Source organism: Desmodus rotundus, chromosome 6 (assembly GCF_022682495.2).
Source record: "Desmodus rotundus isolate HL8 chromosome 6, HLdesRot8A.1, whole genome shotgun sequence".
In the NCBI taxonomy this organism is placed as follows: domain Eukaryota; kingdom Metazoa; phylum Chordata; class Mammalia; order Chiroptera; family Phyllostomidae; genus Desmodus; species Desmodus rotundus.
The window spans coordinates 155272008-155299751 of record NC_071392.1 but is presented as its reverse complement, the minus strand read 5'-3'; the positions used below and the strand labels follow the sequence as shown (position 1 = coordinate 155299751).

Below are 27744 nucleotides of genomic sequence, written 5' to 3'. Positions count from 1 at the left end.
TCTCTGGGATTAGAGTAAATACATAATTTTGGCAAATTACTCAGAATTACGGGCTAGCAGCATCTGGTTCAGATATTCTCAAGTAAATTATTGGCACGGTCTCTGCCACATTTTTTAATTTTAACCAAAATGTTCTCAGAAACATGTGTTTTCTGTCCTGTTTGCATGTAATCAGTTTTAGAAGGCCTCGGAGTTTTAAGCTGGGGTTTCAGAAATTAGCTGCCGTACCTGGGCGCTACCCGCAGGCCTGGCCACGCCAGCTCCCTCCGGGCGCTGGGGAGGCGCCGCCTTCGGCTCCCACCTCCAGCTCCTCGGACGGGAAGGCCCCCAGGTACTGCGTGTACGGGTTCCTCGGCCTTTGGTCTACTCCCAAATTACATCCCTGGCTTTTATGTCAAGTCCAATATAGCTTCCTTAGCAGTTTTCTTTTCCTCCTTACTCCACATCAAGAGTACCCAATTGCTTTTATAAATACTTGTTTTAAAAATATCACCGTTTCCTGCTGCTTCAAATTCAGAAGGGCCATCCAGGATTTTAGAGTCTTACAGATGTCTCAGGCAGTTCATATTTTATCAACAAAGTGTGCTTTTTTGGTCAACCCTAAGTATAACTCCTCCGAGGAGACATTTTCCTGCACCCAATTTTTTTTTTTTTCATAAAAAAAAAGCCCTGACAAAATAGAAGGAATTTTGGCCATTTTGAAGTCATTTGCAATGTGCTCCCTGGGCTCGTTAGCTCAGCCTCGCCCACCCACAAGGGTGGCGTTTTGGTTAAAAGAGAAAGCAGAGGGGCTGTCAATTACAAACCACCCCAGCAGAGGTAAAGCTGGGTTATGTTGCAGGCCTTTCAAAGAAAATTCCAGGAAGGCCTTGGCTTTTGTCAACCCTGAAAGGCTCCCTAGTTCAAGGCAGAGACTTCGTGCCTGAACGTCCCCTGCAGCCACGAGGCCACGCGGCAGAAATATCAGCAGGACCGGGAGGGCATCCGTGTGCGTGGTGGAGGCTGGTTTCCAGGTCCTGAGGGCGCCACTGTCCGGCACTCGACTCAGCGGTCCGCATTCAGGCACCCGAGGGACGGCCCCTTGGGAGGCAAGGCCCAGAAAGACATTTGGTCACAAGCGAGATGCAGTTTGAAGCACAACAAAAATCGAGCTGCGTCCACCAAGCAAATGACCATCTGGAAGCTCGGAAGCTTCAAGTCCTGGTCTGCTCTGCCTGAACTTTTATCCGGAAACCACGCTGGGCGGTGAGAGACAGAAAAGAGGAAAAGAAATGCAGTGTGGGTATATTTTAGAGCCTTGGGCCTCAGACACAAAAAGAATAAACCAACTCTTTGAAGTATGACCTGGGGTTACATACCCTTGATTTCCCCCCAAAACCAGCGAAGTGTTTGTAATCAGCCTAGGTTCACCAGCAGCCCCAAGTGCCCACCCAACCCCACCACGGGCACTCACCCAGCAAATACCTGGTGACCGCCTGCTGTGTGCCTGCTCTCCTGGGAGCGGAGGAAGATCTAAAGGAGGGGGACATGGGCACCTCGCCTCCAGAATCGAACTGTGGGGGCACAAGCATAAAGAGACGGAACCCCGCCAGGCACTATCCGAGAAAAGTCGAGGAGAAAGCCAGGTGATTGGTGCAGAAGGAACAGGCTGGAGGGCACAGTTCCTGGAGGCTGGCCACTCGGAGGAGTACTCCGGAACGTGAGGTCCGGGCCAGGCCAGAGGCGGTGCTTTCGAGAAATAGAACCTGTCATACGTGTGCTTGCACACACACACACAACTGGTTTCGAATAAGGAACGGGCTCACACCACTGTGGGGGTGGCAAGTCAGACACCACAGGGTGCACCGGGAGGCTGGAAACATGGGCGGGAGTGGCTACTACAGTCTTGAGACCAAACTCCTTCTCTCAGAGACCTCACTTTTGCTCTGAAAGCCTCGTTGATTGGATGGGGGTACTCACAGCGGCAAATCAGCCTGGGTCGCCCTCTGAGCCACCCAATCTCGACCAGCAGCTTGCAATGCCCTCTCCAGTCCTCAGCCAGGCACACTGCTTCTCAACATTCTTGCAAAGACTTGTCCCAAACCAGAAGCTGGAGGCCTGGGGTCCAGAGAGCAGGGGCTTCAGCTTCCAGCATCAGCAGCCTGGACAATGCTGGAGCTGCCCTAAGAGGTAGGGGGTCCCCTGCCAGGACTTATTATCTGGTGCTGGGGATGCCGAAGGGCTCTGAGATGTTCCACACCTTCCAGCTCTAGGAGTCTCCATATTCGCACTGAGCAGAGGACACAACAGACTGGGAACTCGGAGGCTGGTAATCAAGCCATGTGCGAACATCCAACACAGCATGAAAGAGCCTGTACCCTAAAAATCACCGTGTTGCTTTCACTTCTGTACCCACAGAAGGGTTACCCACTGCTGCGCAAGAACCAAATGTGGCTCATGTGCTTGTCCACACAGCCAGCACCTCGAGACTCCGTGGACGAATTGCCTGGCGCTCTACGTCGTTGGCGGGAAAGGCAAAGGGGTGACACCGGCAGAGGGCGCCACCGTTCACTCGGCCTGTGTTCAGAAGGTCCTGGTCAGCAGGCCAGCTCCAGCAAGTCCTCTAAAGAGACACAGTCACACGGGAACCAGACAAGTGGAACCTGAGGCTGGTCACAAGCCGGCCACACTCAAAAATATGCACAAGCAGATTCTGCACACCGCACGAAGTTTATCTTCGACCGTACTTATGGAAACATTATTCAAGAACATTGCGAACGCACAAAAATAAATCTTTAAAAATACCATTTGGACGGCATGCGCATGCGAATGAAAGATTTCTCTCTTTCCACTAGCAGTCCATGAAGGCGTCTTTGAAAAGCCAGTGCGGTCGTTCACAGCACACCAGAACCTAGAAACCCACCGGTACCGGCTACTGCCCACACGGCTTCCCCCAAGGGGCCCACCCCAACCGCACTGTCCAAACAGGGCCACGTCAGCCAAGCTGGCAGGGGGGCAGCTCACCAGCACCGTCCTGCCTTCTGAGGAGCTGCTGGTGCCCAAAGCAACAGAAGGCCGCAGTTCTTGCTCAGACTCCATGTGGGTCAGAGAATGGCCGCAGCCACCACCCGCTCTGTAATCAGGGCTGTTCAGTGCCTGCAGGACCCAAGCACGGGGCAAAGCACGTCAACGCACTACCTCGGTTAGCCCTGAGACGACCCTGCGAAGTGCACAGTATTATCCCTGGACGCAGGTAGAACAGACAGACGCTCAGAGAGGTGAAGGAACCTGGCCACAGTCACACAGCTAATCAGAGTCAAGACTGAGATTTGAATCTTATAGTGTCTGGACCCTCCCGATCAACCCAGAGGCTGTGCCCCCTCACACTCCACCGATGAGCTCTCCTTGCCCTTCCTCATCTCCGCCAGCAGCTAACTGACATCAAGGGGCAGCATCTTCTTCTTTTCCGTCTCTGAAGGTCATGGCCTTGGCGATGGGTCCCCCCTCCTGCTGTGGCTCACAGGGTCTCCCCTCCGGCCAGCCTCTGCCTCTCCCCGGGGATTGTGCTCTCCTCTTTTATTTTTTCCTCATCAGTTGCCAGCTTCGTGCTGTCGTTCGACACGCCTAATTTTATCTCATTACCCACTTGTTTTTGTTTGTAAGCGTGCCAAAGAACAAGAAGAATCTGAAAAAGAGTCTTGGGCTTTCTTTTAGATTATAATCTTACCTTTGTTCTTTTTTCTTTCTTTCTTCTGAGGTCTTTTAGTTGATTCTCTCTTTTTATTTTCTCTCTTCCTAGTTCTTTGGGCTTTATCAAGGTCAGAAGGTCTAAGGGAGAAAAAAATTTAAGTATGTATACACTCACTCACACACACACACACACACACGTACACAGGTGGATTACTCTGGCCACTGTGACCAGCACGACAGGGTTTTGCAACATGAGCTGTAATCCTCCTTGTTCACTGGCGGGGGTGGCAAGCGGGGGTATGACTTCCAGAGCAACCACAGAACACAGAGACCTGGCAATCCGACGACCCAGGTCCCCATCTTGCCTTGGACAAGAGTCTCTGAGCTTGAGGTTTCCATCTGTGAAATGGGAACAGTCACTGGATTCCCTCCCGAGACTGTAGGAAGGTTTAAATGAGCAATGTTCGTGGAAGCACCTTTAAGCCATGAATAATTTCGGCACAAAGCAGTATGGGATCAGGGCCGTGGTGGAACTGGGAAATGCCACAAAAGGTAGGAAGACACCTGCAGAATTACCTACTGGACATCACCCCCTTTACATTCACCGCCTTCCCCCCACTCGGGGCTCCCCCTCTGTCAGTGCCCGCCCTGCTAATGGAACCACACAGACACACACGCACTTGTGAATGAAGGACTGTCAGAGTGAGTGAGTGCTAAAGACCGGACATGTCCCCTTCAAACTCCAACCTTCAGACTCCAGCCCCCAGCATGGCGGTAATTGGAAGTGGGTCTTCGGAAGATGATTGCAGTGAGACAGGTTATGAGGGGGGGCCCTCCTGGTGGGGTCAGTGCCCTTAGAAAAAGAGGAGCGGACATAAGCTTCCCTCTCTCCCTCTTTGTGCACACTCCAGGGAAGGCAGCGTGAAAACACACCCGGGAAGCAGGCCTTCCCCAAGAACTCCACCCTGCCAGCGGGGACCATCATCTCAAACTTTCCAGCCTCCGGAACTGTGAGAAATAAACGTTTGTCGTCTGAGCCACCCAGTCCATGATATTCTGTGACCGCAGCCCCCACACACTTAGACAGTTAAGCTCTCGAGTCTGCAAACAAAGGAGAAATTTGAATGGTCCAAAGTAATCTTAAAAATCCTATCTGCCACATACGAAAAACCGCACCCTTGCCGTGCGTCCTGCACGGTATTTCTTGTCCCCGCCGGACCTGGAGCAGCACTGAGTGCCACGTCGGGGACGAATGAACGGAGAGGCCGTGACCATCTCTCGTTCAGACCCCTCGCTTTCAAACAGTCACTGACCCCTCACGGCGAGCATGTGGTGGGGGCGGGAGAGGGGGGAGGAATGGGCTGGGAATGCATGGAGACTCTGCAGTCACTCCGCCGTGCCTGAAGGAGTTGGCTGGATTCTTGTTTTAATATCTTGCCTCTGTAACCTGAGGCCCAGTGCACGAGGAAAAAGTTATCATCCTCATTTACCAGCAGGTTCCAATTAGCCTTTTGACTTTTATGAATAATTTATAGAACAATAAAGGGATAGTTTTAAAACCTCATTAGAAAATTTTCTAATTTGAACATAGCCAATTCTCATCCCCTGTTTCCAGGGCTTCGGAGGCACAAAACCCCCAAGTGACGAGTGTTCTCGGAGTGTGCAACTAACTCGCCATCAGCTATCGTGAAGGAAGCCGGGAGCGGCACATCTCGTAAAGACGGATTGCAGAGTCCGGGTCAATCGCCAGTAAACTCGGGTTCTTCCTCCACGGGCATCGTGAAACTTGTTACCTTTGAAACCTTTGCTGGCTCATAATTTGGTTAAAGAGAAGATAGTCCTCTTTTCTCCACAATCGCAAAGCATTTTCACTTTTAAATTTATAGACACCAGGAAGAGTGATTAGCCCGGTAATTTTCTTTGTGTTCCCCTATCGCCTGTTTCCTTTTGGTTGCCTGTGCATACACATCGAACTTCATCCAACGATAAAAGAAGACTGGCCCCATTCCGTTAGCAAAGCAGGATGGTCCAGGATCTCGCCACAAAATATGAAGTGATAAAAACTTTCCTGTGGAATGACCAGCTGGATGGAAACTCCCTATATTTTCTTTTCCTCCTCAGAAATACATTGTTGATTCTTTGGCTCCAGAGTTCCCGAGAAAACCCACCCCGATCGTTGTCTTTCGAGACTCGCAGTCTGAGACTTGGCTCATGAAATCCGCTCTGCTGTTATCATTGGCGTCCATCTCACTGCTCTCTCTCCGGCTCTGCCTCGCTCCTGTAAGACATTTTCCTTTGTCAGTTTTCCTCTTTTTCCCATTCTGTGGAGGAAACAAAAGCTTCTGTATTCTCCGCTATATGCCGTGAAGCAATAATGAAGCTACGAAGACCGTATCTTCCTTCACAGCTCCTCGAAAGGCAATGCGATCCCCTCAGCAACGGAATAGCGACCCTGAAGGGGGACGTGGTCCTGACATTCATTCCCCTGTCCCATCATCCTTCTAGGTGCTGCCTCTGTCACGCCTCCATTTCCTCTTATTTTCACGTTCTGTAGCATCATTGGCAATAATTGATGAGTAATGAAATCATTCCTAGGATGACAAAGTGGAAGCTGTACTCAAAATGTAAGAAAAATAAGGTCAGCCCTGGCTGGTGTGGTTCAGTGGATTGAGCGCCAGCCTGTGACCCAAAGGGTCACCGGTTCGATTCCCAGTCAGGGCACATGGGTTGCAGACGGGGTCCCCGGTAAAGGGTGCATGAGAGGCAACCACACACTGATGTTTCTCTCCCTCTCTTTCTCCCTCCCTTCCCCTCTCTCTAAAAATAAATAAATAAAATCTTGTTTTTAAAAAAATCATTTTTTTTAAATTAAAAGGTGACTGAAATCCCATGAACTATCTTAGATTTATAAACGGTTCCAATGGTCCCATGTGGCAAATTCAAGAAAAATGAGTTTTATTCTGTTTTTGTTAAAAAGTCAATGTTCTTTGATCTTTGGAAGATTTCTTTTTTAAAAAAAGAACAGAAGTTATGAAATGGAAACCTTTACAAATAGTTAGAACTTCTCAGAGAAAAAAAACAAAACTAAGATTGGTTTCAAGGGACCCTGATTGGACCCGAACAGTGAAATCACATTAATAGGTTTGGTCCTTTCATGGAGATTTTCAAAAGCTGGCTCCCCGGAAAACTGCCCCACAAAAAGGTTGCTCCTTCATTCCTGAGACATCCAAGAGTTCTCAGACCACATTTGAAACGCAGTCAGAGAGCGGTGCAGCCCTGAGCTCCACCGGCAGCCTCCATGGGGACCAAGCAGCCCCTGCCTGGGGCATTTCCCTCCTGGAGTTCTGCCCCCACACAGAGAGGAAGCCAGATTTAGGACCCAAGGAGAACAGGGAGGACTTATGGAATACTGTTCAGACTTCCAAGCACGGAACTGAGACAAAATTCAGAGCACAATCAGACATGTAACATCTACAGCTGTTACATTCTTTCCAGGAAACGGGTTTCTTGTGAGGGAGACAGTGGGGGGGAACGGGGGGGGGGATTCTTTTTCATTTTTGTGTTTTCCATCATTCCAGTGATATACGGTTTGACTATTCATCTATGACACAGAGGAAATGTCCAGTTCACAAACGTGGCATGTTCAAAAACTTTGGGAATTGGTTGTTTGGGGAAACTCAGAATATGCAGGGTCCAGCAGAAGTAATGCCTATTTGAGCGTGGTTGGTAGCGTAATAATATGGGTGTAATAATTTGTAGTTTTAATTTGAACATTTCACCTAAAATTTCACATGGTGCACTTGAGTGTGACATCGTTATGTTAAAGAATTACATGCTCATGATTTTGTAATAAAAGACTTTGTAATAAAAAGGGGCGTTATTTGTGCCGCACCCTGTATTTTCCTCCGATAAGCGGTATTATAAATGATGGAAGGGTTTTCCAGCCCAGCCCAACAGCCTTCTGAACCCATAATGCCGTTGAAGCCCTGTACTTTTAGAGCAAAAATCAGTGGAAAGCAATTTTGTTGCAGTGCTAAGAAACCAGCTCAAATGCTGAAGACAGACTCTCCTTCATCCTGAACTCTATGTAACAGAACCACCAGTTCAGTGAAAGGAGATGGAGGGAAAAGATGGGAACTTTTTAGGGAGACTTCTGCCTTCCAGAATGTGGGGGCCTCTAGCAGCAGTGTGTTGTGTTGTCTCTTACAGTTTCACTTCAGTGCCTTTTTTCATTCCCTCCCTTTAGGCGGGATGCAAAGGAGCCACGGATAGGGTAGATTTGGGGCTCTCGGGGGAAGGTAGCAAAGAAGGGGGAGGAAAAGCAAAAAGTCGGAAAGGGATTTCCCTGATGGATGACTAAATCCTGTCAGTGTGAGGCGGTCTGCCCAAATGGGCGTCGACTGATTTGCTAAGGACATTAAGGAGAAGGCAGGAGACCCAATGTTAGTGCCCCGGGCCCTGGAGTCAGGGAGAGACCACTGTTTGGCCAGACAGTTCCCTCTCTGACCATAAGGTGGAGCCATCGGCCCAGACAGTGATCCCAAGGGGGCAGGGCCTACAGCAGGCAGGAGGAGCTCTCCACGTGGAAGCCACGTTTTCCACCCAGGCTCTAGAACTCACAGGAAGCCTGGACTAAACAGCAGGTATCAACCTCCACATGACTGCCTCATCACCCAGCAACTGCTCCCACCCTCCAAGGCCCTGCCTACTCACACCTGAGCAAGAACACCTTCTGGGCACCGGGCATCACCACCCACCTCGGGAGCCCAACTAATGACTTCCATTCCTCTCATCGGTCTTCCCAGCATCAGCACTGGGCTCTGCACACGTCCTAATTCCAGCAGGGAACCAGTCTGGGAGCACCCCGGAGTCTCACTCTTACATGCCCTCGCTTCCACAGCGAGCACAGATCTGTCTCAAAGGCCTCGATTGCAGGGTGTCGGCTGCCCTTGCCAGCTTCTTCTTCCAGTTTAAGACCAAACTGAGCCACTCGACTCCAGACACAAATCCCCCCACACCCCTCCATGCTTGTATCACTGCTGGCCCTCCCTCCCGTGAGGCCCTCCCACTTTTCCTCCCCCCCCCTTGTCCGTGTCCTCTCGCCTTTCAAAGTCCAGCCCAGATGCCCTCTTCCCTGAGAGCTACTCACCAAGTGTTTAACTGAATTAAGGGGTGAATCAGAGTTAGAGAGTAAAATGTGGGTTCCTTGTGTCAACCACAGAAGCCCCGGGCTGTCAAGAGGCAAGTCTGCCTCACCCTTTCTAAGGCTGAGAAGGAGGGCCTATCGGGCGGGCTCCCTGCTGAACCTGGGGGCAACCAACACCAGCTGGTCTGGCCTTGCTCCTCCCAAGTCTCAATTCCCATCCAGGGAGGACACCAAAGCCGCAAGCTCGATGTGTGGCAGTGTCTGCTCTCAATTCTTGTTAGCTTTAGAATCGTTACAATGTCACTGTCATTACTGTCCCCTCCCCACCCCATTCTCATCAGCCACAGTGGGCCAAGCCAGGCCTGAGTTACAGAGCTAAAAGAACGAGGGGAGGGAGAGACCACAACCAAGTCACGGTGGCGAGCTCCCCCATCCCCCATCCCACCCCCAGGCCTGTGGCCTAGACTGGTGATCCCAGCAAACTGCCTACTGATTCTGCAGAATTTGCTTGGCCCTGATGGGACTGACTGGGATGAGTATTCTCTGGATGTCAGGCCCTGGCCAAGTGGCTTGGAGACAAAGCCTTTAAGAACTGGTGCCTATATTTGCCACCCCTCAAAATCTAGTTATCTTCTGTCTTTTACTTCTAAAGGGGCAGTTGGCTCGGGTGGCAGAGACAAATACCCCCTGGAAGGCTGGAGCAAATAGCCTCAAGATGAATGTTTAAATGGTGCAGGTCCTCTGAGGGCAGCCCCGGGGCCTCAGGGCGGCCAAAGGCAGTACAGAGCCCAAGGCCATGAGGAAGCAGGAGCCGGGAGACTTCCATCTGCCCGGCTGCAGCCCCAGGTGCCCTCAGCACCTTCCTTCAAGTAGACTCGACTGTTCACTTCCTGCAGCAAAGGCGGCCTGGCTCCCGCAGGCTGGACCTCTCCTATTTCCACTGCTCAAAGAACCAGGTGGCCTGATGCCATTTTTAATGCCAACATTGCCCATGTTCTCACCCACGAAACAGGCTCCTCAGCAAGAAAGCCTACCCCAGGAATTCCGGGGCTGTGGAGCTGGTGTGAGGCCAGAACGCTGCTGTTTGTTTGTTAGGTTTTGTCTTCGAAGGATTTACTGGAGTTAGGTTTTCAAGAAAGAATAAAGGAAGCCAAGTCCACTCTGCAAACAAAAGCAGCCTGGGAAATGCGAACCACCTGTTTTAATGTGTTTGTACCCCACCTGCTTCCACAAAAGACCTGAAGCTGCATGAAGTAATTGCTGTTGGAATCCTGGGCATGAGTGGTCAGTTTCTTGCCACCGCTGCAGACTCAGACCTTCAAAGTGACCATTTGTGGGGGTCTGAAAGTCGGGTAGGGATGGAGGGACCCTGGGAAGGAAGCTCTCCTGGAAGCCCAAAGGCGGCGGGAGGATGACCTGGCATCTCTGCACCCCCTCCCCCAAACTCGTCACATGGCGACCCCTAGGAGGCTCCCAGTGCATCCTGCCGCGGAGACCCAGGGCCAAGTGTCCACAGACGGCAGGCGACGAAACCTCCCCTGCGCATTACCACGGAGGCCACGGCTGGGAGCCGGGTGGGGTAGTGGGTGGGAGCTGGTCCCCGGGCTCACCTGTTCTGCTGCTAGAGGGTGGAGACAGCGCCCTCCCCCGGCCCTGCGAGCCCCCAGAGCTGCGCCAGCGGACTGACCGTGCACGGAGCAGTTCCTGCCCCCGGCCGGCGCCGGGAGACGTGAGCGTGCACACGTACACACACAGCGGGGGAAGCGCGGCTCTCAGCGGCGCCCAAGTTTCTCCCGCTTCCGCGCGCTGGTGGAGAAAGCAGGGGCGGGGTGGGGGCAGGCATCCCACCCGGGGCATGCTTGGGGAGGGCGCTCCAACAAGAACAGAGAAGAGATGAGGAGAATTTCCTCGGGTGTTTTTTTTGGGGGGGAGGGGCGTTAACCATTTCTATCAGATGACTGGGGGGAAAAGGGAACCCAGAGTGGGACGGGGGAGCAGCGCTTGGGGAAAATGGAAATGTGTTTGGAGACACAGTAAAGTTGCCTTTCAAGCTCCGGCCTCCTGGGCAAGCGATGCTCCGAGGCGGCTGACTCAGGGCTGCCTGGCCTCCCTGCCACCCGCCTGGAAATGATGCAAGTCCAGTCTGTCACCTGGATCCCTGCGGCCCGGGCTGAAATCGGTCTGGATTGGGGGAGGGCGGGGAACTGGCACCCTAGATGTTTCACGGCCCACTACAGCGGGGCAAAAAGGAAGGGCGGACGATGATGGGGCCAAGGCCTATATCTAGTGCTTCTGCTCTTAAATAGTTTGGGGGTTTCTTTAATGCAAAGCGTCACAACGCCAGGGACTCCCACGTGTGCTCAGTTTGCCCTCAGCATCACTGTGACCACGAAACTCCTTCAATCTGTCAAGATCTCGGAGCTGGGACTCTCACTGAGCTCCGAATGGCGGGAAGAGGAAACTTCCCAAGTCCGATGTGGGTGTGATGCGAGCCGGGGGCCGGGGAAGCAGTCCCAGCGCAGCCCTTCCCCTCTTGCCTTTCTTTAGCTGCACCCAGAGCTGCAACTCGCTTTTGTTTTAAACCGGTTCGGCCATTGCCCTGGAGCCCCTGCACACGCGCACGCACGCACCTCCGGCCGCGCTCACACACACACTCACACACACACGCACGCACACCGGTGGCCATCGCCAGGTCGGCAACTTCGTGGGGCGCTCCCAGCGGAGCCCGGCTTCCCCCTGTAGTAGTTAGGCGCAGGCCCCGCCCCCGGCCGTGTTGTCAAACGGGCCGGGGTCTCGGATTGGTCCAGCCACCGGGACAACACCTGCTCGACTCCCTCATTCAAGTGACACCAGAGCTTCCAGGGATATTTGAGGCACCATCACTGCCACTGCCGGGCACTCGCGGTGCTGCTCACAGCCCGGTCACATGCTCTCCTGAGAGCTACGGGAGGGCGCTGGGTAACCTCTATCCAGCCGCGGCCGCGAGGAGGAAGGCGAGCAAGGAGGAAGAGTGGGAAGAGGAGGGGAAGCAGCGAAGGAGGAGGGGGAGGGGAGCACAAAGATTCCAGGTCTCCCGGCGGGAGGTTCACACCAAGAACCATGTGTGCCGAGTGGCTGGGCCAGTTTGTGACCCTGGCTCTGGTGTTGGCCACTTTCGACCCGGCGCTGGGGACCGACGCTACCAACCCGCCGGAGGGTCTCCAAGACAGGGTCCCCCAGCAGAAAGGCCGCCTGTCCCTGCAGAACACAGGTAAGCTCGTGCGCCCCCGTGGCGGGGAGCTGCTGGGAGACAACACCGGGCACCCATGCAGGGCTCCCTGGGCGCTTCGCCCGGAACTGGGCGCCCACCTAGGGCAGTGCAAACTCTTGGGGTGGCGCGGGACATGCAAAGGAGACCGTGAGGCCGGGCGAGGTCCGCGCCGGGCTCCGCGCGCCCGGAATCCGCACGTGCCGGCAGGGTGATGAAATAGCTCGGGCAGGACTTGTTGCTGTCCTCCCCGGGGTCGAGGGTAAATGAGGCAGCGCCTGGCGAGGCCAAGCCAGTGTGGACCCCGGGCTCCCCCCGTCCGGTGTAAAGCTTCCCGCCCCATTCTGGCCGCCCCGCGGAAGGCACGGAGGGTCTGCGGAGCTGGGCTGCACCCTGCACCGGGAGAACTACTCTTCCCAACCGGCTGGCCGCGGCAGGACCACTTCTCCCCCTCCTCAAAAGATGCCCAGCAACCAAGAACTTTGTAGGCAAGACCTTGCGTGGTGAACTTCCCCCTGGGGTGGGGGTGGGGGGCGCAAAGCGTACCTCCGCGGTGCTGCCGCAATCCCCCGCTCCGGGGCAGGTCAGCAAGCCACGAAATGGTGACACGGCCCCAACTGTTCACCACGACTGTTCAACCGGCTCTCTCTGCTCACCAGCAAGCTGCCGAGCAGAGCCAGGCGTGCGGGGCGCGGGGCTGGCCCTTTTCCCAGCTCCGGGGAGAGAAGGAAAACCTGCCTACAGCTCCTTGGCTCTAGGCGGCTCCCCCTCCATTTAGGGGACCGGAGAGCCTGGCAGCGGGGAGCGTGCGCTCTCCGCACGAGCAAAAATGCACAAGTGCCCATGAGGGGCTCCCTGAGCGATTGAATCGTGGCCCTGCGCACTCCTGCCCAGCGCGCTGGGGCCACGCGTGGGATCACACCGCAGCCCCTCACCTCCCTACGAGAGCGCCCTCGCCCAGGTCCCTGCCGCTCCTCCGAGGATCCTCGCCCTCCCTTCCCCTCCCCCCTCCAGCTCTCTCCCTGAGAACTGAACACAATTCTCGGTGACTGGTGACCCTCAACAAACACACGCCCCTCAGTTCCTCGGTAGCTTCAAGTTGAATGTGGATTATCTACTCCTAACCTGCCCTTCTTCCAAATTATACTTTTCTGATGTAATTTTGGGGTTGGTTTAAGTCAGGGGATTGGGTAGGGGGTGGGGGGAAGGAAGGGAGGCTTTGCACACGGCATCTTGACAGTTAACTCCCTCAGTCGGTCCTTTCTCGATGGAGGAATTAGGGCCACATTCTGCAAAGGAGGGCGGCAAACTCCCCGTCGCGGGAATCCGACGGGATTAAGTGCCATCTCACACCGGATCTCTATTTAGAAGGAGCGTCTGACCGCGAAGGTTGCTTTCTGTAGGCTCGACCCCATCTGCCTGGATTCCCAGCCTGCTCGGGGACCAGCTTCCCTAGCCTGGTATTTTTAATGCGGATGGTTTGGAGGCGCTACCTTAATAGGAATTTTGTTGTGATTTTTTTAGGTGTTGAATCGTAAAGCTGAATTGAAACTGTTTTGGACGCTCTCATTTGGGGGTCAGGAAGGAAATGGCTGTGATTTAATAGCAGCAGCTTCAAGTTCCAAGCAGAGAAGGGTATTTCATTGACGGCCTACAGGAGGGAGGGGCACGCTAATCATTTAAAATCTTATTTTTGTCTGTGGGTTTACAAAGCTGAATTATCTTCTGCTCTCAGGCTAAGAATTCCCACAAACACTTTAATAAGATGGGAAGGTGCTCTTCCCATCCTGCCACCCCAGGATAAGGTGCTCAGACTTAACTTCTGGTTGTGATTTTTGTAACGTGAGTTTGGCTAATTTTTTTTACAAATATTTACACATACAGCTATTTTTCATCAGGAGATTAAACGACAACATTTTCTTTGCCCGGCTTTTTAGATCCTGAAATACTCCTTCTAACTTTTTTCCCCCTCCCCCTTAAATTTCCTTTCGGTCATTACCTTTATTTCAGCTAACCTCTCTGCATTCCCCAGCACGGCTGAGAAACTTTGTATATATTTGTATGTAATTCTCATTTTAGCGGAAATCCAGCACTGTTTGGTCAACGCCGGCGATGTGGGGTGTGGCGTGTTTGAATGTTTCGAGAACAACTCTTGTGAAATTCAGGGCTTACACGGGATCTGCATGACTTTTCTGCACAACGCTGGAAAATTTGATGCCCAGGTAAAAACCACAGAGAGTGCAGAGGACGTTTGGGGTTAGCGGAGCATGGTTGAAATGCCCGCTGGAAAGCCTTGCTGACGTGGATTTCCTTCGCTGATCCCCCGAGTGTGTATTAGCACTTACAAGACAGTTCTAGGCACACAGCAGGAAGCAGGGTCCCCCGCCACAGCCCTGGAGTCCCTCTCTCTGGAGATGTCACGGGGAGCTAAATCCTCCTCCGCTCTTGAGCTGTGTCTACACAGGCAGAGGGGACTGGAGACCCTGCGGAACAACAGTCTGAGGAGACCTGGCTGAGAAGACAGAGATCATGATAAACACCTTGTAAGGGAGCACACTGTGTCCGGCCACCCAGAACCCAGTCTGCACGGCCCATCACATAGGAACATGAGGTTAAGGGGGGAGAGGCAGAGACTCCGATTATACACTCCAAAAGCTAGTTTCATCTAATAGGCCAGAATAAATGAGACACAAAGTTGGGAGAAATTCACCTTCTCCTGGGGGTGGGGGGTGTGAGCAGGCAACATGGATAAATAGAGGACGCCAGAAGAGCGATTTCTCTTCCTCCTCAGCAACAGAGCCTCCTCTCCCAACCCACACAGTCAAAGCCGTGAATGAGTCCAGCACGCCTACACTTTTCTTTTGCCCTGAGTAGTAAATAGAGCCAGGGCCTGACCCGCTCTGGCTGTGCCAGGGTCCCAAGGGCAGAGCCCAGGTGCAGCGTGGGGCGGGGAAAGAAGCGACCTTCTGGCTGCAGTTGCTGACCATCCACATGTCAGATGTCATGAGGCTCACCTTCATGCCTCCCCCCCTTCTTAGTCTCCCCCATAAACGTCCCGAGCGATGACAACGTTTGGATGAGGCCCGCGGTGTGGGTGTGATTTATGAACGTCACCAGCCACCATCTCCCGACAGCCTGTAGAGAGCCTGACAAAAGCAATGCCTGGGAACCCGGGAGGGATGCGGCAGGGCTGGCAGCCTACCCTTCAGAGGATGTGGGGTGGCAGGAGGGGAAACAGAAACCGGCAAAGGAAAGAGGTCACACATTAAGGTTGAACTCCTTAAGGCTCCCAAATAAAGCGTCCCTTCTGGGTGAACTGGAATTAGGAAGCGTACTAGGAAATCCGGAGGAAAGACGTGTGTTTCAGGGCGACCCCACAGGATGTCGGAGGAATACCAAGAGCAGATTGCCACAGTCCTCGCATAAATTCATCTTCCCTCTTACTCTCAACCAAGAGGAGTATGTTCTCAAGTCAGAAGCACCCCTTACAAGTCATTTCCCAGTGCATAGCTACTCCGTAAACCGGCACACCCTGCCCTCCGTCCTACTGGGCTCCCGCTGCTGCAGAGTCGCGGAGGGGGCCAGAGGGAGGTGGTTTTCAGTGGCCAGACACCATTTCTAGACATTTCCATTGCTTCTAAAGGAAAAAACCGAAATAAACATGCTGGCTGGCTTCCCACTCCTGACCTACACCCCTTCACTTTCCCGACTTCGTTCCTCCTGGGCCTGTCTAAAAACAGGGGTGACCTCTCCAAGGCCAGCTCATTTCTATAGTAATGGGGGCATGGCATCCCTGCTGGGTCTCCCACAATGCCTCTCTGCCCCCAAGGTTGGTCAGGGAGCTAACGGCCCAGCTCGCCTCCACACCCCCAACAGCTGTCTCCTTTCTAGGATAAGAACAATCTAAAGGGGTTGCCAGGAAAGAGGAGTGTGGGCCAGATGTATGCCTGGCTGCCTGCGCCACTCAGGGGCGGGGCTTGGAGGCGGGGCTGGTGGCCGGGCCAGATGCTGCCAGGCAGTGTGCCAGGCGGGCCTTTTAGAGGCAGTAATCCTAACAGTTTAAAGGAGTCGAAAGGTTTTCAAAAAGGAAAAGAATGTTCCTCCTTAAAGGATGGGGGAGATGCGAGTGTGGGTTGGGGTGCTGGCAGAAAGGACAGGCACCCTTAGCAGCCCATCTTGACGGCACTCGTGGGCTCAGAGCAAAAGGGAAGGTGTGAGGCTTGGAGAAGCAGGCACCTTCTACTTGGGGAAGAGGCTTGCTGGGAACCACCAAGGGGCTCTGGATTTATGTCTGGCCCAAGTCCCCTTGTGTTCCAGAAAAGTTGCCACCCAACAGCCAACCCGGGTCTGTCCGCCTTGGGGACAGGCAGCCTCGAAAGCCCCAGCCTGAGGGATGCTAGCAGAGCAGCTGGGGGGCAGGAGGCAGGTCTGTCAGTCTCCCCACGTGAACTCCTTTTGGCCAAATGCCAGAGGTGCCTTGTCACTCTGGACACACCTCCTGATAAAGCGTCAACGTGTCACCTGCAAGGACGTCAGTCAATGGCGGGGCCTTGGGGTTCGGCTCTCAGAAAGCTCCTGTGTGAGGCCAAAGGGTCCGTGTCTGAGCGTGTGACAAGGCCTCGCCTCTCCTGCCCCTCTCTCCCCGCTCTGTCCTCCGTCTGCAGGGCAAGTCATTCATCAAAGATACCTTGAAGTGTAAGGCCCATGCTCTGCGGCACCGGTTCGGCTGCATAAGCCGGAAGTGCCCGGCCATTAGGGACATGGTGTCCCAGCTGCAGCGGGAGTGCTACCTCAAACACGACCTGTGCTCCGCCGCCCGGGACAACATGAGGGTGATGGCCGAGATGATCCACTTCAAGGACCTGCTACTGCAAGAGTGAGTGTCTCCTGGGGTTCAGGTTCAGGGGCCCATGTGTAGGGGCTGAGCTCTCCTGTCAGACGGATGGGGCGGGGCGGGGCGGGGTGGGGGGAGGTTGCATTTGATGTCTGAAATCGGCCCTGGCTCCCCTGGGAGCGCCTTTCCTGCTGACCTTCAGAGAAAGTGAAAGAAGTTTCCACCATCGGTTTCAAAGTCATAAGCAATAGAAACAGAAAACTTTTTTACTAAGCATGAGATGGGTGGGATTCAGAAATGCCCTTTGTCTTCCGCTTGGCCAAGACCCCCAGCATTCCCTGAGTATTCCCCATAGCTCCGAAGGGGCCTCGACGGACCACTGAGAGCCTGTAACATCTGTCCAGCATTTACTGGGTGCCAGGTCGGGGGCTGAGTGCCTTCTGTGAGCTTTTCACTTGATCCCCACACTAGCCTTGCGCTGGTCCCAGTCTCATCTGCATTTTCAGATAAGAAAACTGAGATTCACTGAGTCCAGGTCACAGACAGTGAGAGGCAAAGCTAGGCCCTGCGCCAGGCAGTTCGGCTCCAGAACCTACACTCTTCAAGGCCAACTGCCGAGAGCAGAAGCTTCTTTGTCTCCCGTTTCCATAAGCTCTCCTTGCCCTTAGAAAGTCCAGTTCACCTTCTCTAGCCCAGGAATAGCCTCCCAGAGAAAATGCTAAACGAGTGTCCAAAGCTGTAATCAGTCCGACACCTTTAGGCCAAAGCAAGGAAACGTGGACTGACTCCTTTGAAGACTTACAATTCAGTAATAAGCCCAGGATGCCTCACTCCCTAAAGAGCGCGCCATCGAGCGCATCCTAAGTCTTGGAGAACGGCGAGGCCTTGGGCGCACCTCTGCTCCTAACACGAAGCACCGTCGATAGTCCCTGCGGGGTACAACAGCTCCTTCTTCAGAGAATTAGGACAGAAAGCAAGCTCCTAGCTAAGCAGCCCAGGCCAAGTCCTTGTCAGCTCGACGGCACCGTTCCCCTCTGCACGGTGACTCACTCACTGGCCAAAGCAGCACACGCTTGGGAGCTCTTGCTCTTTCGCGCCTGTCTTCCCCCAGCTACCTTCACTCAACAGGCTGCTCCCCACGCACCTACAGCACTTAGAGAGCATGAGAGACAGCCACCTGCTGTCACTTTCCACTTGGTCACAAGGCTCTAGGTGTCCTGCCACACCCCGGTGAGTGCTGGACTTCGAAGACTCACCGTGAATCTCCACAGGCCGCTTTTCCCTTTGAGTCACACTAAGGCTTGATAAAGTATTTTTTGTTCTTCCAAATACCTGTAAAGAGACGAAGCAGCAACGGCATCAGCAGTAACAACTCTAATGATGCACTTGTTGAGTGGGTCAGGCCCTGGGCCAGGGAGTTTCCCCGGATTTTCCCCAGTGTTCTTTCCCACCCACGCCGCAAGATGGAGATGACCACCCCCATTGAGCAGAGGAGGGAAGTGAAGCCGCGTTTAAAAACTTCCCTCTGAGATTTGATTCCTACTTTCCAACCTGGGAACAGGTGAGGTATGTGCCTGAAGCCAGCTGTCAGGAACAGACCCCAAGCTCCTTGCTGTGGCCTGCTCTCTCCCCACTAGACCTTGGTCCCCACGTGTGGCCCGGGCTGTTCCCTTTACATGAGGAGCGTGCTGGGGAAGTCCCTTCGAGGTGCCCCGGAAGCCCACAAATGCCCGCATGGCTAAGAAACTCATGAAGGTCATTTGTCCAAAACCCCGCATCCCATTAGAGACGGCCTGTTGGCCTCAAGAATGGATGATAGGGACCTAGTTTATAAGTCCTTAATATATTCCTTGGAGCCAAGAAGACTGTCTTTTGGGAGACATGCTTCTTTCAGAAAATGGCAGGTTTTAAAGTCCGCCCCCACCCCTGCGTGTAAGAAGCGGCAAAGCACTGTGGCTTTCTGTGTCCCTTCCATGGGGCCCATGGGGCCCTGGGACCCTTAACTTCCAAAGGGCTCCTTGCCTCATTGAGAACAAACACGTAGCCCCCCACCCAGCCCACTGTGGAAATGCCGGTGGCCTACCCCGAAAGGAAGCCCGGGCCTCTTTTAACAAGACTCAAGGCCCTGAACGCAAGCCCTCTCGCCTCCTGCTAAGGCAGCATCTCCAGGCAGTGGGTCCCACCTAACTCCAGCCCCCACTAACCCCACTACTGCCCCTTCAGAAGCCACGACTATGTAGTGCATTAACTTGAATGAGTTTCTTGGGTTTTTTCTTTTTCAACTAAACTGATTTGGGCACAAAAGATCTCATCGGTCCCCCCAAATCAAGAAGACCATTTCAGGATGTGTGCCATTGGTCCCAGACAAGGCAAATAAGAACTGAATTTGCTTTTCTCTTTAGACAGGAAGAAATCATAGTCACCCCCATAACCACATCACCCCCACTCCTCAAGTCCATCCACATCCCCCCCAAACACTGTCACGTTTGGTTAAAGTGGTCCCCTCACCCCTTCCTGCCCCCCTGTCTCCATATCAACCACCTTGGCCACTGCACAGCCTGTCACTGGGTTCTGGCCGCCTCCGGGCATGTCCCCTTCCAAGTATTTCCTTTTTAAAATCCTTTCACCTTGCTGACACCCAGTTGAGAGAGCTGGGCTTTGTCATTAGACGGGCTGGGCTTCAGCCTGAGAAGGCGCTACACCAGCTCTGAGCTCAGCGTGGAGTAACACACGCCCCTCCCCAGCGAGCACAGGCCCCTCAGCGTGGAGTAACACAGCCCTAACACAGCTCAGGGCACCAGGGGCCAAAGAGCACGTGGGCCAAGCCAGCCATCTCAGGCCCACCTTGGGTGCTGAGAGCCATCTGGCGGGCTGACCGCCTGGGCAAAGGAGGCGAGAGGTAGCACCTTCATTCCCGAGAGCCATCCCCTTACTCTGGGAAAGAAACTGGAAGAGGAGCATCATTTTTGTGTCCCCAAAAGACAGGCAGATTCTCAGCCCCTGCAATTGGCTCATGGAGCCCCAGAGCCATGCCAGGGACAGTCAGGTGCTGCTGTAGCTGATACACACTCGGTGAACTTGAACTCCCTGAGGCAGCAGGAAGGAAACTAGTGTGAATTGACCGTTTTCCCCGGGTTGCCCCATGCCCTTTTCCCTCAGCCCAAGAAGACAAGCGTCAGCACTGTCCTTATCTCCTTGTCACTGTTCGGGGCCTGCCAGAGAGAGGTCAGGCCCCCTGCCCATCAGCCATGAGCAAACTGTGACTCCAAAGGTGTCCAGGAGGCCTTAAAAGGCACCCTGATCCATCAGCCAGAACATCCCCCACTCCACTCCCAGCCCAGCCCAAGGCCAACCAGGCCCAGAAGATTCCAGAAGGCCCTTTCCCCCACCTTGAGTCCATCTTTGCCTCTATGAAACAAGGACAGTTCACTCAATGACAACTGGAGGACTAACTCATAAAAATGGCAGTGACAGGCTTCCCAGGTCGTAACACAATCTGCCTTCCTGCCTAGCGACACTGCCACCTGGCAAAGGAAAAAGTGGGCTATATACAACGCAGCACCCGGGTGGTCCAGGCTCACAGGGGAAAACAGTCGTGGTCCCTGGAAGTGATATCAGGGCCTAGAGTGATTTTGCTGCCCAAGCTGACGGCCGCGATGCTCGTGGTCAGAGAGACCCAGGAACTTCGCTAGCGAGGACCAGCTTCAGAGGGCTGGGGAGCCGCATGAAACCTTCCACGCCCACCTTGGGGATGGGAAAGGGCCAGTGAGGTGTAAGGAAAGCTTATGAGCTGTGAGAGCCACCTCCTGCTGGGGACACCTCTTCCCAGCTGGGCCCATAAATATAAAAAGCAAGCGCACCGCTCCCACCTTCTGCACGCAGCTCCCAACCGCAGGAGGAAGGTTGGCCTCATGCGGTCATCCCTCCTGCACTTTCCCTAAAGAAAGACCCATGGCCACTGGCACGGCCTGAGCCACCAGCTGTCTCCTCCGGAACCGAGCGTGTTTATTTCGGAGACAGCTGACTTTCATTCCAAACACACCGGCCCCTTGCAGCCAGCCCTCACCTCTGGTTGTGGGGAAGCCCCCATGGGAAGATGCCTGGCCAGCCACCTCTGCTCCTCTGCCCCTACTACTGACCCGGAGGAGCACTCCACGGGACGTGACAGCCCAGGGAAGCGGTTCTTCCCCCCAACCCTGTCCTCCTGGTCCAGACTCGTCCAGGTGCACAGGGAAGCACATCCGGTAACTTCCATGACCATCCTTCTTGGTCACAAGCCTAAACCAGGGGCCAAGACCGACACAGGGAAAATGGTGCCTAAGGAGCCTCGCTTACCTGGAAGAGTGACCCGGCCAGCTGGCCCTGCTGGCATCACATGTGAGGGGACAACCTGGGGCTCCTCCCATTCCTACCGGAAAGATTCCTCAGTTCACTATTTAAGGCCCTTTACCACTCACCTAATGATCGCTCCTCTGGCCCCCAAGACCCATCCCCACGCCCACTGAAACCCTCCTACCCCGCCCACCCCAAAACGTGCCCAGAGCTCTCTGGCCTACCTGTCATGGTTCACACGGCTGCCCAGCTGGCGTGGTCCGCCCACCTTCCCCAGAGGCTATTCCTCCATCGTAGCCACCTATGAATTGTTATTGGCCTTTTTCCTTGTAGTGGGCTCTGTCCCAAGGCCCTAACACTCTCCAAAGCCTGGCGTGGGGCCTGGCGTGTAATGGGCGCCCAGTAAATGGTGGTTGAGACCAGCACTGCGTAGGCTATGGGTAAAGGCTAGAGGTAATTCCAGAAAGCTCTTCCACCACATGGAACCCCAGCCAAGCCCTGGGTTTACCACCCCTGTCTTCTCTGCTATGGTCACAGCCCTGTGAGGCCCAGGCGGGACGGGTGCCACTCTCCCTCTCTTTGCTCTCCATCTAGACCCTACGTGGACCTGGTGAACCAGCTGCTGACCTGTGGGGAGGAGGTGAAGGAGGCGGTCACCCACAGCGTGCAGGCTCAGTGCGAGCAGAATTGGGGCAGCCTGTGCTCCATCTTGAGCTTCTGCACCTCCTCCGTCCAGAGGCCACCCACGGCGCCTCCAGAGCGCCAGCCGCAGGCCGACAGAGCCAAACCCTCCAGGGCCCACCACCGGGACGCCGGGCACCACCTCCCGGAGCCCAGCAGCAGGGAGACCGTTCGAGGTGCCAAGGGCGAGCGAGGCAGCAAGAGCGCACCAAACACCCACGCGCGCGGCCGCACGGCTACCCACCGGGCCCAGGGAATGTCCGGAAGCAGCGAGTGGGAGGAGGAGCCGTCGGAGTATTCCGACATCCGCAGGTGAAGCGGCAGGCCAGACCAGGAAATCGTTCCTCCACGCCGTACATTTTCTTCTCTACGGACATTCCAAGACATTTGCCATCAAAGTGGGGGGATGTCACAGGCAGGATTTGGTGGGGATTGCGGACTGGATGACCTTGTATGTTAGCGGAATGAACAGTGAGGCAGGGACTCCCGGGGCTGCGGCGAGGTCTTGGCTGGGCCTGGTGGGGTCCACGCTTGCGCCTCCTGTGAACACGCTGCGGGTGCTCCCTGTAGCTTTTGTCTTCTTTCCATCCGTGGAGCCACTGGGTGTGGCCTGCGGTTTCCTCTGCTGGGTGGGCGGTGGGCCGGGGAGGGGGCAGCAGGCCCACCGGGTGGACCACGCACTTGGTGCTGCGCCCGTCTGGTGCTGTCTTGGTGGAGGGCGGTGGTTCCGGTGCGGGAATGTACATGATAATCTCATTGGGAAGGAGGAGAAGGGTGGAAATGTGGGTGCTTGGTGCCAAATGGAAATTCATTTTATTGCATGGGACCTGGAGGTCTGGAGCTTCTTAGCGGGGGGTGGGGGAGCAGGGAGAGGGCGAGGGTTCCAAGTGTAACTTCTGAGCCATTGTCCTGTCTGGGGCGCTCTGCCTGAGGGCGTGGCCCCTGTGTGTTTGTATTTTAACCACTGCTTAAAGTCTCGATTTCACTTTTTTATTTATCCAGTCACATCTACATATCTGTCATTTAAATAAACGGCTTTCAAACAAAGCAACTGGGTCATTAAAATCAGCTCAAAGGAAAAGCAAACAAACAAGAAAAAAACCCAGCCCATCTTTGGGAGCTGACTTTGTGTATGCGTTTGTTTTGGGTGCTCTTTTAAAAGGAATTCTACAGCAGGGTCACTGTGGCTGTACCTGTGGCTGCCTGGTGGGGCTGTAGCCACGTCGGGTGAGCCCCACACCAGGGCCGGGCACACACGAGAACATCCGCCAGGCCCCTTGGCATCACATCACGCCACCCCGGCCCTGCCTATGAAGCCCCACAGCCTGGATTCTGGGAGGGCTACACTGCTGGAGGACAGACCAGGGGACAGAGAAGCAAGGCCACTCGGTAATTCCCATCGGGGAATGCCGGCCTTTCACACACATGGGGGAGGGGCCGAAAATCATGTGGAGGGCCAGGATTTTCCAGATCTGCATGGGCTGTTCATCTCTGAGGAAAGGAGTCAGAGCGGACGAAAGGCAGGGGGCAGAGACAGAACGTTCTCTAAAACACCAGGAGGAAGTGGATCAGAGCAGAAGGTGTCCCTGGAAGGGTTCTGGCAGCTCCTGACAAAGCTGCAGACAGAGGCCTTTTCTCTCCTCTCCCAACAGGTCTCAGATTAAAAGTTAGCCCTATTTTTGCAGTCAGTACTCAAATGGGGACCCAGGACGGCACACGGGGGACAAAGGTTCTGGGCCAGGTCCTTCTAGAGCAGGGTCGTCAAGGTTTTTGCAAAGACCTGGAGAGTGAATGCACTGTTTTCAGTTTGGTGGGTCATACGGTTCTGTCACAACTACTCGACTCTGCCATTGTGGCCCAAATGCAAACACACATAGATGAGACATCACAGGCTTGGCTCCACGCCCATACAATGTTATTTAACAGGCGCCCGACTGGATTCGGCTCTTGTGCCTCAGATTGCTGACCCCTGTTCTACCAAGCAGATGAAAACATATGCATCCTCCATTTACATCAGCTCATAGCTCGCCCTGAAAGCGTCCTGAAGCCAGAGATAAGGAAACTAAATTTATCTCTGCTAAAATGCCTTGTTGCCGGGGAGGCCCTGAACCAAAACACAGCTAGGATTTATGGCCCCTGGTCCCTGCTGCCAATCTTTCACAACCCGTGTTGGGTGTTGGGGGGAGGGGGAACAAATGCTGGAGAAGCACCTAGAAAGAGCTGGAGCTGCAGAAAGCGGAGGAGATGGTGCATTTAATCCGGCCCTGCCCACCGGGCGCGGGGAGGACTGGGGTGTCAGGCTCTGCCATGGGAACGGAGCGTGAATTGTGGCCGTCTCACGCCACGGGCCACTGCAGCATGCTGACTGTTCTCCTGATGTCACTGAAGAGCTGAAGCAGTAACATTCGCCTGTGTTGCTGGGTCAGCTATTCCTGTGTTCACCGGCTGCTGGGCTGGACGTGTGAGAGGCATCACTTCTCTATCTCCCTCTGTGTTCAATGTTTCGTGTGTCGCTTCTATTGTAAATATGTCTCATTTGTATTTATTAGCTTCCTTCTAAGGCATAAAATTGCTCACTGTGCTCCTCTGAACCCCTTCAATGATCCCTGTTGTCTGTTTTTCATGCTACGGGTCTGTGTCTTCTCCAAAGTCAGGTAGCTAGTGTTTCGTTCTGGTTCCTGATATTTTAAGGCTGACAATAATAGTATTTATTGCTAAGGCTCTTTTGCTCAAAACGGAGGAAAGTCCGGATTCCTGTCAGTGTCGGCAGACAGGCACTGATTGGTGCACCCTAAAACATCAGCCCAGCCGCCATTAAAAACAGAGCCTGCGCTAGGGCTTCGTACGTCATCCAGATTTACTCGTGAGTCGTCCTTTGAGGAAGGATGTGGATTTCCCCGCAAATATATCGTGTTTATTTTGAGCTCTGCATCTTAACAAGGCAGTCTAACACCTCCCCTTTGTGTGAATAAATAGCCCCGTTCTTCCGAAACGAGAGGACTGAACGGACGGACAGGCGGACACAACTACAGAGCCAACACCAGCCCAGAGCTATAGTCCTGCTTCGACACACACAGGCACACAGAGAAAGTCAAACCCTGACCAGAGAAAGGGTTTCACTAGCACGGCCTCGGCAAACAGTGCTTGCCAGGCCCACTGCCTAAGGCAGAACCGCCTCGTCTGATCTCAGACCCGGCACCGGCACCGTGTGAGCCAACTCACTACGTCTGTGTCTGCTGTGGATTTCGGCAGCAGGGCCTGTGCACTGTCACATGGGATTATTTTCTCCAAGCACTAATAAAGCTTTTAAATAAATGGCTTGCACTCAAGCAGCATTATCGTCTGAGAGGGCAAAGGGGGAGGGGCTGTGAGCCAGTGGGCGCTGGGGGCCCTTTGAAAAGGCTGCATGTTCAGTTCACAGGGAGGGGAGCCCGGTGAAAGAGACCACCCGGCTTCTCCGGTCAGAGGGACTCTGTCCAAAACCCTGCCTGAGTCACCCAGACCACGAGGAGGCAGAACTCCAAGCAGCCAGCCTGGAGGTGCTGGCCCCATGGCCATTCAGGAGGTCTCCACAGCTCTCTCTGGCCTTACCTGTGGGTCTCCTCTGGGGCCTGGGTGCCGGTTTTTTCAGGCTGAGTCAACGCAGAGGCCACCAGCCCAACAGCTCAGTGGCCTGGTGCAGGCCGGGAAGTCCACCACCTCCTCCCCGCCTCTTCCTGCTTCATTTAGACCGTGGCTAATGCACCAACTCTGTGCTAGGCATTTTATATGTTATCTCACGCTGTGTCCTCAAGCAGCAGGTATTATCCCATTCTACAGGTGAAAACACTGAGGCACAGAAAGGGAAAGTGACTTGTCCCCCATCGTGTATATAGCGAGTAGGGTTCTGAACCCAAGCCCAGATCGGCGACTCAGCATCCACGTGCTGCCCCGCTCCAGGCCTCGATTCGCCACACTGGATTTATTTGTAATCTAAACCAGTCAGCATTACTCCTATTTTACTCGAGGCTCCGAGAAAAAAATAATGATGCTCTCACATTTATGGTGCCCGGCCTCCAAGGAGCTCTGCCTGAGAACAGAAAGGAAAATTGATACACATCTTTCCCCTCTGCAGACTCAAATTTTGGTTCTGCTCAGGGAGAGCAAGCAAATCACAACATCTCATCGCTGTTCCGTGCACATGGGCCATTTTCAAAGGCTCTTCTCTGTGCCCCTGAGGAAAGCATTTTGGGAGTGGCTCAATCGGTGGCCATGCAGACAGAACATCCTGGCGGAAGCCCACCCTGTCCCCAGCCCTGTCTCAGAAGCCAGGCTCCCTTGAATCACCACAGTCATCATCCTCACCATAATAGTTACAGTTTCTTCTGGATCCATTACGTGCCTCATGTGCTGCCTGGTGCTTTGCAGGCATTATTTCTGAGTGCCGTTTGACGCATGAAGAAACAGAGGTTCAAAGGCATCTTAATATGCCTAGAAGGGGTCACGAGACTAGCGAGCTCTGGGGGCGGCATGCCTGCCCACCACAGGGCTGACTCTCCCCCATCTTACTCGGCATCTCTCACCCCAGGCGTGAAAATTTGGGTCAAACCCTCCGTGTTCAGAAAGGCGGTCGCCTCCCTCAGCCCTTCTGTGGGCTCCAGTCCCTCCGCTGGGGAACGAATAGGCGGTGGGAGGAAGAACAAAGATGAGCTTCCAGATACGCTGGGACCTAAGCAGTTTCCAAAGGAAGCTGGGCCCGCATGCCCCCAAATCTGGAGACAGAAATCTGAATTTGTTCTAAAGTCAAGAAAGAAGAAAGCTCCCTGCTGAGTGGGGCTGGGGCTGGGGGTCGGGTTGGGGGGGGTGCTGGGAGGTAGGACAAGCCTTGGCCAGAGAACAGGTATCATGTGGAATTGTTTTTTGGTGGGCGGAGGAATAGCAATGAAAGCCTTGGGAGTCAGGCATGGCTGCTGCTTACAGGAGCCATCCGGTTGCCATCACCCCCAAAAGAGAGCACACACACAGAAAAGTCACTCTCTAAACAGAAAGAGGGGTGCCACAAATCCAGCGTAAATTCAGGCACAAAACGGGCCCCACCAGGATGAACCCTGCCTATGCACAGAACCCCAGCTTCGTGGCACCTGGGGGTGTGCGTCCACCTCGCCACCATGAAACAGCGGGGCTGCCTGGGCCAGCGAAAACAGGAGAGGCAGGAAGGCACCTCCCTGGAACTGGGAGGCAGGGCAGCTGTTCACAGGGGACAGAGGAGAATCAGCTGGCTCCATTTCCCATCTGCCAGTGTGAGGGGTGTTTCACGGCTCTCAAACACCCCAGCGAGCGAGGATGGGGACGGGCTGCCCGCCCACCTTCCCTGAACAACACTCAACAAAGGCCCGAGGGCCCCTCAGCGAGCTTCCTGCAAGAAGAAGGGCCAGGCCTTAGAATTCTGTCTGAGTGTTTGTTGCTATGTTAACAGACCACCCCCAAAACTTAGTAGATTGAAGCAACCATTTTATTTTGCCCACCATTTTGTGAGTTACAAATTAGGAAAGGCTCAGCTGGATGGTTGGTCTGTCTCCTCTCCACGTGGGCAACCAGGGAGGGAGGGTCCCCTTCAGGATGGTGCCTCAGCTCCCCCAATCTCTCTCTCTCTCCTGGCCCCTCATCCCCTGGGGCCTCTCACAGCAGGACCATCTGGTCTCCAGCTTCAGCAGCAGGGGAGTGGCTTCCCCAAGAGAGGGCAGAGGATTTTATAGCACGTCCCTCAAATCTAAACTAGGGTTCTGATTTCATCCTTGACACTGTAACAACCCCAGGATCTGAATACCATGAGGGCAAAATCGGGTCACTCTTACG

At 54.3% G+C, this 27744-nt stretch overlaps 1 protein-coding gene across 1 annotated transcript; it reads left to right on the top strand.

Annotated features, from left to right (window-relative positions):
• Window positions 1-11706: 11706 nt before the first annotated feature.
• Window positions 11707-22947, top strand: STC2 (stanniocalcin 2). Its single transcript, XM_024577112.4, has 4 exons — window positions 11707-12065; window positions 14142-14284; window positions 16727-16938; window positions 21823-22947. The coding sequence occupies exons 1-4, from the start codon at window positions 11915-11917 to the stop codon at window positions 22223-22225; spliced, it is 909 nt and encodes a 302-aa protein (XP_024432880.1). The 5' UTR covers window positions 11707-11914; the 3' UTR covers window positions 22226-22947.
• The last annotated feature ends 4797 nt before the right edge of the window (window positions 22948-27744 follow it).

Bases quoted from the DNA above. Each gene is read 5' to 3' on its own strand.
- STC2 (XM_024577112.4), top strand. From the start codon at position 11,915: ATGTGTGCCGAGTGGCTGGGCCAGTTTGTGACCCTGGCTCTGGTGTTG. The intron at 12,066-14,141 runs GTAAGCTCGTGC...TTCTCATTTTAG, and splicing joins CCTGTCCCTGCAGAACACAG to CGGAAATCCAGCACTGTTTG. The intron at 14,285-16,726 runs GTAAAAACCACA...CTCCGTCTGCAG, and splicing joins CTGGAAAATTTGATGCCCAG to GGCAAGTCATTCATCAAAGA.